The sequence below is a fragment of the Oratosquilla oratoria genome, chromosome 6 (assembly GCF_046742065.1).
Source record: "Oratosquilla oratoria isolate Oo_2021 chromosome 6, ASM4674206v1, whole genome shotgun sequence".
Classification (NCBI taxonomy): domain Eukaryota; kingdom Metazoa; phylum Arthropoda; class Malacostraca; order Stomatopoda; family Squillidae; genus Oratosquilla; species Oratosquilla oratoria.
Window position 1 is genome coordinate 81,405,940 of NC_134782.1, and position 12,500 is coordinate 81,418,439.

The 12,500-nt window shown below is 34.2% G+C and overlaps 1 protein-coding gene across 1 annotated transcript in view; it reads left to right on the forward strand.

The window, feature by feature from the left end:
* The window catches only part of LOC143026658 (visual pigment-like receptor peropsin), an 88,696-nt gene that overhangs the window by 75,771 nt on the left and 425 nt on the right, over window positions 1-12,500 (forward strand). Inside the window, exons 6-8 of the mRNA XM_076187419.1 lie at window positions 9,859-10,066; window positions 10,205-10,336; window positions 10,679-12,500. The exon at window positions 10,679-12,500 is cut by the window's right edge and continues 425 nt beyond it. Coding sequence (XP_076043534.1) covers window positions 9,859-10,066; window positions 10,205-10,336; window positions 10,679-10,828 — 490 coding nt within the window. The 3' untranslated portion in view covers window positions 10,829-12,500. The remainder of the gene's footprint in view (window positions 1-9,858; window positions 10,067-10,204; window positions 10,337-10,678) is intronic.

Consider the following 12,500-nt stretch of genomic DNA (forward strand, 5'->3'; position numbering starts at 1 on the left):
AGTCGCACACTGCTAACTGGCACGTCCCTGATGGCAAACAGGGAAATTCCTCATAGATATATAGGGTACTGTCATAATGACGGTGTGGACCATTGGGTACCCTATAGATACAGGGTTTAACCGAATATAATGAATAAGGTGACACCAGAGAAATATCTCACCAGAAACCAGTTGGCAAGGAGGTGAGATTACTGCCAACACCCCTTCATAGCCAACATGAATAGCACAATTAAAACAAAACCATGCGTTCCTGTTGGATCATCGTCTCCTAAAGGTCCAACCGCATTGCCTCGTGTGCTTACGGGCAGTGTGCCACCGAATGTGAGTAACCACTGTCCAAGCAAATCCAAGCCTTGGACATTAAACAACATGAAGAAAATAAAGATCTATATTTACAACGTAAGAAGTCTCTCAGAAGACCACAGACTGGAGAGTTTAATGAAAGATCTAGACAACATCAAGTGGACATCGTAGGACTGAGCGAAGTCCGAAGAACGGAAGAAAGGCTGATACAATTACAAGATGGTCACCACATGTTCTACTATAGAGGAAAGGACAAAGAAAGTTCTAGTGGAGTAGGATTCTTGATCAACCGAGAGGTTGCTGGTGACGTAGTCAAATTCAGTAGTTTATCGGGCAGGGTAGCTTGGATTATGATTAGGCTGTGTAAAAGGTACACTCTAAAAATAGTTCAGGTTTATGCACCAACTTCACAGAGTTCAGACGAGGAAATTGAGTCCTTCTATGATGATTTAAGTCAGGTAATGGATCAAGAAAAAAGTAAGTACACTTTGGTAATAGGAGACTTTAATGCTAAAGTAGGGAAGAAGATGGGAGCTGAGACGTGCATTGGGAAGTACGGAGTAGGTGAAAGAAATGACAGAGGCGTGATTTTGCAGAGAACTACAATATGAGGATAATGAATACTTTCTTTCAAAAAAGTGTAGGTCCTAAATGGACGTGGAGAAGTCCAAATGGAACAATAAATAACGAAATAGACTTCATATTAGGATATGAGAGCAAAAACATATTATTATCCCAATTATGATTCATGGCGGAATCATAATTCCCATTCCGCCATGAATCATAATTGGGATAATAGATGCATAAAATTGCCTTTTAACAAATCAATCCATGAATTGTCTCACATATTACCAAAGGAAAAGGTAAATTTTATCTTCCATTATCCTAATAATTTGTTCAGTAAAGTTGTCAATATACATCATAGATCCAAGAGTAATACAACTCCTGGAGTTTATAAATTACCTTGTTTAGATTGCAATGATGTATATTGGGGACAGACGGGTCGAGATCTCAATACCAGGGTTAAGGAGCACAAGAACTCTGTTAAATACGGACAGGAAAATTCCGCAGTATTTCAGCACGTCGCCAATAAAAACCACCGAATAAATTGGGACGATGCTGAAATAATTTATAAATCCAAATGTAGTTTCAGAAGAAAAATAGTAGAATCCTCCTTAATAAATAATTTCCCAAATTACAACATTTCCCATGGTCAATGGTCACCAGACTGTATTTCTTCTTTTGCCATAAATAAAATGTTACCATCAACATTAACGGTGGACAAAAATCACCAAGGCCCATGCAACGCCGGTCATGTGACCTGAGCCACCAAGATGCGAGCATGCGTGCCGGGCATGTTGACCTGAGCCCCGTCCCCTCTTGTTACCTCACTGCTTTACTATAAATACACATTGTTCTGTACTTTGTAACTCATATCTGCCGAAGAGGATCACAGTAAGTGATCGAAATATACAGATCTCTATATCTTCGCTTATTCTTCTCCCAAAGTGGGTCATCAATATATATGCATATATGTATATATATACATATATGTATATGCATATGTATATATATATATACATATGTAAATATACATATATATATATTATACATATATATATAAATATATATATATATATAAATATATATATATCAAGGACTACTATTACACAGGACGTGCTCACCCAGATCCCTGGGTCCGCTAGCGGAGGCCATTGCTTTCTTTGTAGCCTAACATTTTATATTGGACAAATATATCAAAACTAGAAACCTAACATTGTATATAGGACAAATATATCAACTATTGACTTATTCAATGCAGTATAAGTTAATATAAACTTTTATAGTGAAATAAACTATTTTTAAGGCACTGTTATGCTTTGAAATGCCAATTTTAGCCGGACTTGACAGATATTATTGTATTAGGTTAGTGGACACCAGGGTTGGCGATTTTTTTTTTATTTTTTTTTTATCTTTTTAAAAAATATATATATATATATATTTTATTTAAATCAGATTTATTTGATTTAAATACTTTTTTTATAGATTTTAAATATTGTGGGATTACTATCTGATATGCGATCTCATTGCTAAAGGACATTTTTAGCATATCAGTATAAGGAGTAATGTTATATAGACTTGCCACAAGTATACAAGGAACGGTATAAGCCTTATGTGAGGACGGTATGCTCAGATTCACTCGATTCCTCCAAGAGTTTTCTCATCTTGGTGACATTTGCTGCATTTTCTGTCACAACACTTCCAATGTGACAACCAAAATCTTGTTCGGCCTTCTTGATCGAATTTTGTACAAGTTGTAGAAGATATTCAGCAGTGTGAGGTTTCCCTGATGTGTCTATTTTGTCAACTACATAAATCTGACCAGTGGATGTTGTTAGAGTGACACATATTATGGGCTCATTATGGATGTTAGACCACCCATCTATTGAAAGACATACAGTTTCATTATTCAGGTCATCTGCACACTTTTTATATTCCTTTTCATACACAAGATCCAAGTACTTATCAGCAATATCTTTTCTGGATGGAGAAATATAACCTGGCCTCAGGTTCGGAACCATCTTGAGAAACTGAGGATGCTGAACAAGACGAAATGATGAATTCGTAGCAAATCTAATTCTTGCAACTTCTTTGTCGAGATTTTCCTTTTGAGAGGCTGAAGTTTTTATGATAAATCTGTCCAGAGATGTTGATGACTTTCTTTTAGATGAAAATGATTTAGAAGTGGCGCCTGTGGAGGAGTCTGATTGTGACCTTTTTAATGGTGGAGTCAGGTTTGCAGATAATTCAAGTGGAGCCATGAAGGGATTGAAGCTGTTGATACAGATCCTGAAATGGAAACAGAAAATTTTAGCATATTGCATAATTTATAAATGAATGAATACAGTGTGATTTAGGCTACTTTTGAGTACAGTAGTTATTTTTTGAGATAATTATCATATTCACACAAGCCACTAAATTATTTGGAAATAACAGGATATGAAATAGGTGGGCTTGGAATTCAGCCCACACAGGATTCAGTCCACTTTTAAATTCACTAAAAATAATGGGTTAGTTGGGTTAGGTTAGGCTAAATCCTTTTGGGCTGAATCCCATGTGGGCTGAATTCCAATGGAACATATGAAATATATTACACAATGTTGAATGAAATTAATAACAATCCTATAGGCCCCAAAGTTGAGTGAATACAGTATATCATAGTGATATAGTAATTACCCAAATTTAGAAGTAATGAAGTTGAAGTATCATCTCTTTAGGCCTTCACATTTTTATTGCACATGCTCTCCATTGTTCACCAAATTTATATAGTTGCATATGAAAAGGGAGAAATGCACACAATATAAGTAAAATTTACCTGGGTCATCAATTTCTTCTTCTGTATGCTGTGGCTGACCTTGGCATTTATCTCTGTGAGATTTTAATCTTGACACAATGCCCTGTAGTTCCTGGCTGCAATTTTTGCATTTAGCTCGGTACCCTTTGCCAGAAGTTGTTGGTAGTTTTTCAAAATAATTCCAGACAGGATAATTTTTTTCTGCCTGAAGGAACCACTTTGCCAGGTCCAGAAGACATCCTTCCTGATTGATTCCAAAGCAGCAACTAACTCAGTGAGAAGCTGCTTACCTAGAACAAGTTTCAACAAGAATCTTGTTGAAACTTGTTGTGGGCTGCACAGTGATATATACTACATGTAGGCTTATACTGTTCCTTGTATACTTGTGGCAAGTCTATATAACACTGCTCCTTATATTGATATGCTAAAAATGTCCTTTAGCAATCAGATCGCATATCAGATAGCAATCCCACAATATTCAAAATCTATATAAAAAAAAATCTATTTAACTCAAATAAATCTGATTTAAATAAAAAGAAATAAATTTTCTATATTTTTCAAAAAGATCAAAAACAAAAACGCCAACTCTGATGTCCACTAGCCTCAAACAATAATACCTGTTAAGTCCGGCTAAAATTGGCATTTCAAAGCATAACAGTGCCTTAAAAATAGTTTCTTATTTAATTATAAAATTTTATATTAACTTATACTGCATTGAATAAGTCAATAGTTGATATATTTGTCCTATATACAATGTTAGGTTTCTAGTTTTGATATATTTGTCCAATATAAAATGTTAGGTTACAAAGAAAGCAATGGCCTCCGCTAGCTGACCCAGGGATCTGGGTGTGCACGTCCTGTGTAATAGTAGTCCTTGATACATATATATGTATATATGTATATATATATATATATATATATATATATATATATATATATATATATATACATGTATATACATATATATATATATACATATATATATATATATATATATATACATATATATATATATGTATCAAGGACATATATACTGTATGTATATATATATGTATATATTATGGGAAAGGTGGAGGGGGAAACACGGGTCTTTATCTGATTATCGAGTTTATTCCTGACCGGTTTCGCTTACAATAGCTTACAATAGCTATTGTAAGCGAAACCGGTCAGGAATAAACTCGATAATCAGATAAAGACCCGTGTTTCCCCCTCCACCTTTCCCATAATTTGTCCCAATGTCTCTACATATGTATATATATATATGTGTGTGTATATATATATATATATATATATATATATATATATATGTGTGTGTGTGTGTGTGTGTAATAGTAGTCCTTGATATACATATATATATTTATATATATATATATATATATATATATATATATATATATATATATATATATATATTCGTGAAGTAAGGAAGCAGGTTTTCTTTGATGCATGTAGAATTAAATACGACAGCATTCTGACAATTGTTAAACTTTTTCTTAATGTTTTCTATTTGTCTTATAAACTTTTTTCCAGTTGTAGGGTGAGCTGATACAAGTTCTCCATAGTTCTCCATTTAATATTCTCGAGCTTTCGTCTTCAAAGAGACATAATCAGGATTGACAAAATTTCTGCAATAATGAATACAAATGTTGGTACATATAAGTTACAAAATAAATTACAAAAATACAAATACAAATATACAGGTAGAACAAAAGATATATAACGAGAGTTATTACTTACGTCTACAAGGAAAATACAAATGATAGAGAGAAAGGTTTAAATACATAAACTGCTATCCGAGTTCCCATTACGGAGTCTGGCTGATCGTCTGAGTGGTGGGGGAGTGGGGGTGGGAGGGGAGGGGGAGAGGGGACCTCAATGTAGCGATGTCTCAGGTTAGCACTACTGTACAGCTTGATACTGGACGTCATGTCCGACTGAATGTTTATAGTGGGGGCAGAGTCCCTGATGTGGAATGCCTCCAAGAGTTTCAACCTTCTAGGGTCCTCATTGTACGCAATAATTTTGGTACATTGAACTAAGGTGTCTCTGTCAATATTTCGATTGTGATATTTTAAATAATGGTCCTTGATCGCTCCGTCCTGTTGGTGAAAAGTTAGTCTTCGGCTGAGAGTACATCTGGTGTGCCCGACGTATGTGATATTGCGAGACGTACAATTCTCGGCTGGACATTTGAATAAATACACCACGTTGGCTTTAGATGTAAAGTCAGCTCGACTATTACAGTTGTTTTTCATCACCATTGAACAGGTTCTAGGGTTACGATAGTATGTAAGGACTCGGATCTCATGGTTCTCTTTAGTGGGGTGACAATTTTTCTTAATTATGTCCTTGATTGCTTTTTCATCCTTTTTGTAGGCATCACTGAAGGTGTTACGATAAAAAAACGTTAATAAAATTAGGCTTATTGGCGCTTTGGTTGGACCCAAGTTCACACAGTAATTTATTGGTTATGCGGTCAAAATCACAGTTAGCATAACCATTATTGGTGAGCATTTGTCGTACATGCTGGAGTTCTGCATGTAGTGTTTCCCAGGACGAACATACTTTTATAGCTCTTCTGACGTATGCTCTAATAACACCTTTCTTATAACTATCACTGCATTCGCTGTTACCGTTCATACATTTATCTAAGTTGGTGGGTTTACGGTAAACACTGGTAATAAGATTAATAGAGGTGGAATCAACCAGGACATCAAGTATAATACATATATATATATATATATATATATATATATATATATATACATATATATATGTGTAATAGTAGTCCTTGATACATATATATGTATAGATGTATATATATATATATATATATAAATATATATATATATATATATATATATATATATATATATATATATATATATATATATACATATATTCGAGAAATTCGCTATTGGACAGCGACATCAATCAGATAATCTCTTTGGCAGTAGCGCACGGGATTCGAACCCGATGCGCTTGGAAGTAAACTCCCAATACGCACTCACGCCTTAGACCTCTCGACCACTAAACAGCATAAAACCTTGGGAACTCATTGTCTAACTGACTCTCGAGATTGGGGAGGGCGCTTACTACACCCATTAACCACCCGATTCACCACCAAGGCCGCTGCATCAAGTGGGAGTTGTAAGCGGCCTTGGTGGTGAAACGGGTGGTTAATGGGTGTAGTAAGCGCTCTCCCCAATCTCGAGAGTCAGTTAGACAATGAGTTCCCAAGGTTTTATGCTGTTTAGTGGTCGAGAGGTCTAAGGCGTGAGTGCGTCTTGGGAGTTTACTTCCAAGCGCATCGGGTTCGAGTCCCGTGTGCTACTGCCAAAGAGATTATCTGATATACATATATATATATATATATACATATATATATATATATATATATATATATATACATATATATGTAGCAAGGACATATATATGTATATATATATATATATACATATATATATATATACATATATATGTAGCAAGGACACATATATGTATATATATATATATATATATATATATATATACATATATATATATATATATATATATATATATACATATATATATATATATATATATATATATATATATATATATATATATATATAGTATGAAGTTCTTTGAAAAGGAACTGTTACCTTGTATTCTCCCCCGTAAAGTCATCTGGTATCGATATGTCGATGATCTTAATTTGGACAATTTTCTTATCAAATTAAATTATTTAGTTCCTTCTATTAAATTTAAAACGGAGGTAGAACAAGATAACAAATTGCCCTTTTTAGATGTTTCTATTATTAGAAAAGATAGATGTTTTAGGATTGACATTTTTAGGAAGCCAACCAATGTTTTGTCATTTGCACATCATATTAATACTAAGGTTTTTGTATTTTCATCCATGTTTTTAAGAGGTTATAGAATTTGCAGTCCGGAATTTTTAGACCAAGAAATAGGAAAAATATATGACATTGCATCGGGCTTGAAATATCCTAATTATGTTATAGATAAAGCACAATATAGGGCCAGGAAGCCTTATTTTAACACATCCCAAAAAAGATACTTTTTACAAGAAAAGTCTTTTAGGTCTTCCTTTTCATGGAAATCTTGTAAGACTTCCTCGCATCCTTAAGGAGTTCAGCATCAATTTTATCTTCAAAAACAGTACCATCAAAGAACTCCTTATTAAAAATTCCCCTTGCAATAATGTAGGATGTGTCTATAGTATTTCCTGTAAAAACTGTAGCTCCTGTTACATTGGCCAAACTGGTAAAGATTTAGATATAAGGATGAATCAACATAGATATAGTATAAGGACGGGCCAAATGTCTAATAGTGTTTTTGTCCATGTAAGGGACAAAAGCCATAGCATTGACTGGGACAATGTTAATTATTTTTTATTTATTTATTTATTATTTATTTTTGTAATTCTGTTTTAAAAAGGAACATCATTGAGTCCAGTTTTATAAAGAGCAATTTTGATAATAACATCAACTTGAGTTTAAGCTTATCCAAACTAGATTATTTCATCATTAATAGGATAATAAAGCAGTACCATGACTCCTAATTGTGACAGTTGTCCCTGTGGGCTTTTCGGCCACATGGTTGTGCTCTTTTCTCATTGCTGTTTTATTGTTATTATTATTATTATTATTATTATTATTATTATTATTATTATTATTATTATTATTATTATTATTATTATTATTATTATTATTATTATTATTATTATTATTATTATCATTATTACTACTACTACTACTATTATTATTATTATAACTATTACTATCATTATTATCATCATTATTGTTGTTATTATTATTATTATTATTATTATTATTATTATTATTATTATTATTATTGTTATTATTATTATTATTATTATTATTATTACTACTATTATTATTATTATTATTGTTATTATTATTATTATTATTATTATTATTATTATTATTATTATTATTATTATCATTATCATTATTATTATTATTATTATTATTATCATTATTATTATTATTATTATTATTATTATTATTATTATTACTACTACTATTATTACTATTATTATTATCATTGTTGTTATTAGTGTTATCATTATCATTATCTATTATTATTATTATTATTATTGTCATTACTATTATTATATTACTATTATTATTTTTATTATTACTATTATTATTATTATTATTATCGTTATTATTATTATTATTATTATTATTATTATTATTATTATCATTATTATTTTCATGTGTATATAAATGTGTGTGTATGTATGTAGTCTGAAAGTTTTATCTGGTTGTAACCTTTCTCAGTTTTCTTGTTTCTGTAAAAATATCGTATTCTATTTCTCTTTCTTGTACTCTGAGGATGTCGTAATAGACGAAAACGTTTAGTATTCCGAACTTTATTTCATATATATATATATATATATATATATATATATATATATATATATATATATATTTGTGTGTGTGTGTGTGTGTGTGTGTGTGTGTGTGTGTGTGTGTGTGTGTGTGTGTGTGTGTGTGTGTGTGTGTGTGTGTGTGTGTGTGTTGAAATATATATACATATATATATATATGAATATGTATATACATTTATGTATTTATATATATATTTTATATATACATATATATATGTATATATATAAATATATATACATATATATATATATATATATATATATATATATATATATAGATAGATAGATATATATAAATGATTTGGATGATGGAGAACATAAACACAGGGGAAGGCTCGGAACCCTAAACACTCTAACGTTTCGTTCGCGTAGAACTTCTTCAGAGAGTGTACGTAGAACTGCAAATCGAAGTTTATGTACTAAACCTAATTACCTTAATTAGTACATAAACTTCAATTGCAGTTCTACGTACACTCTCTGAAGAAGTTCTACGCGAACGAAACATTAGAGTGTTTAGGGTTCCGAGCCTTCCCCTGAGTTTATGTTCTCCATCATCCAAATCATTTGTCTAAAATACTTATAAATATATACATATATATATATGTATATATATGTATATATATATATATATATATATATATATATATATATACATACACCTACTAATTCTTGTAAAACACACGTACTAGTAGTATAATTTTCAGTACCTAAAATGTTGTGCTCAACCTTGTTATAAACACATTTCATCACCCTTGCCGCTCTTTTTGTTCTACAGCTACGGATATGAGCCCTCGGTCACGACCTGCACCATCAACTGGCAACACAACGACATGTCATACAAGTCCTACATTACGATATTGTGTACCCTGGGCTACGCGATTCCCCTCGTGATCATGATTAGCTGCTACTACCGGGCATCAGCCTTCATCCGTGCCAACCAAGAGCACACCTACGACTGGGCTAACGAGAAAAGCGTGACCAAGGTGAGGAAGAGACGATTCCCTCCCCATCCGGGGACCGTTTCGTGTGGCCGGCCACCGTTGCTCGGCCGGCCCCGTTCTTCTCTCTTGCTCATTCCATAACTGGATCCATCACTCCTGACATTCGATGTCTCGTTCCAGATGGGCGCTGTGCTCGTGCTGGCCTACCTATCGTGCTGGAGTGCCTACGCCGTTGTCGCCCTCTGGACTGTGTTCGCTCACCCTCATACCGTTCCTCTCGTACTTACCCTCATGCCACCTCTTCTCGCCAAGGTACAAACTTCAGCTTTTATCACCTGCTCTTCAAATGAAGCAAATAGTATATAAGTCCATTGAGTGACACTTGGACGAATATCATCTCTGGCAATAGTTCAAGTTTAAAGACTTTTGTATCACTGTGGTATTATTATCTCTCTCTCTCTCTCTCTATATATATATATATATATATATATATATATGTTTATATATATATATATGTATATATATATATATATGTATGTATGTATATATACACACACATCTGATTATTTGTCAGTGTTTCTGTTGTGGCAGCCGACTTAGCGTCAGTAGCCAGCGTCGTTTTAATTAACGCCTGACGTGTTGTTCCGTGCGCAGGTCTCACCGGTCTTGAACCCGATCATCTACTTTTATTCGAACCCTCGCCTGCGCATGGGCATGACGGCCACCCTGACCTGCTGCTTCCGGCCTCCGCCCCCAGAGCTCCTGGAGCTGCCCGAGACGAAGAGAATGACAGGGGACAAATAGCAATCAACGGAGCTCAGCAGCAAGAAGGATCAGGAGGCCAAGAAATATAAATAATTTTTGTGAAGCGGACAACGAAAAAAAAAAAAAAAAAAAAGGATAACCTCTCTTAACTTTGAGGGGCTTTTGAGGATTAGATGTTCATTTGTTCGCGAGGTAAACTGATATTGATTTTACTCAAGGCTTCCTGTGGCTGTTTGAGCTACACAGAACATTTCATCTGTAAAGACCACTGACAAGACTTTGGGATACTTTATGATTCTGCTCCGGCTAACGGCTGGCAGTCTTATTCAGGTTTGGAAATTTTTCCTCTATGAAACGTTAAGGGACCATTTGAACAGAGCTATACCAACTGAAGTACTATTTCGATTAACCCTTAGGACCGTTGGGACAAACCCGGCACTTTTAAGGATTTTGTTCTGACTATATTAAATAATTCTCTTCAGTTTAGAGGTCCCTCTATCTGACAGGGGTTAACTCGTTTTCTCATGATGGGATTCCGCGGGGAGGGACCTAAAATGGTAGGGGGTCGTGGGTGTATCAGGGGGGGGGAATGATGTCTCGATGATGTGTGTTGGAAACGATGGGACAGAAAAACATATACTGTACTGTAACTCCAGATATGTTAATGGATCGTCGGTGTTCTACTAGAAGACACAACATTGGAAGCTCCAGAGTCCAAAATTAGTTGATATATAGATAGAACTGGCCACCATAGAGCACTTCCAATCCTTTTCCATCGGAATCCCCCTTGGTAAAAGATAGTCAAAACGACTCAATGATCAATTCTATTCAGTTGTTTGGTTATGAACAACAAAGAAGATGAATTATGGAACAAATCGTTACAGTGACGTCTTTCAAATAAATAAACTCGAGTGAAGCCTCGACGCGGGGTTCATCAGAATGATGGTCCACCGCACTACCGATTGTACCATCACTGACGACACTCGGTTCTGGCTCTTTTGTTGCTCAGTCATAGTACAATCGGTAGCGCGGTGGACAAGTCGGGTTTGATTATTTGAAAGTTTATTCACTACACCTGCGTTTTTAGTGAGAGGGAGGATACAGACCCTTTAGAGGGAAGTGTTTGTTGGCATAGGAAACAATGGGGTTTTATGTGAGACAGTACGCACGAGTGATGATGAAAAAAAAAATAGCGAAGGTAGTTGGGAAATATTGGTACATATACTTATTCAATGTGTTGTCCTATGAAATACGAGTGATAAATGTTATTTGTCATAGTATACATTAAATGTGGGGTTATGTATACGTATACATAGAATGTTCTTTAGTTTAGAAAAGACAGGAATGAACGTAGACAACCAAACGCTTTAGTGTCAAGCTTTTATTTTGTTATTTTATATTGTCGATCTGGGCTGGCATTCCTGTACGCAAAATGATTTAAGCCGCGATGTCATCGAATGGATGACAAATCGTAACCTATTTCGGTTAAACATTTGTTCATGAAACCAAAATATGGCTGAGCTTGATTTTTAGTATCAACATTCTTGAATCAGCCCCTACCTTATAATAGTTCTTAGTTAGAAAGGGACCAATGATGGGTACTTCCTGGTACTGCCCCAATAGGATAGGAATCATCTCTCCGCTGCTAGTCTTCAGTCCCCTCCTCTGGAGGTGCAGCACTAAGGCTGCACCTCCAGACTAGGTGCAAAAC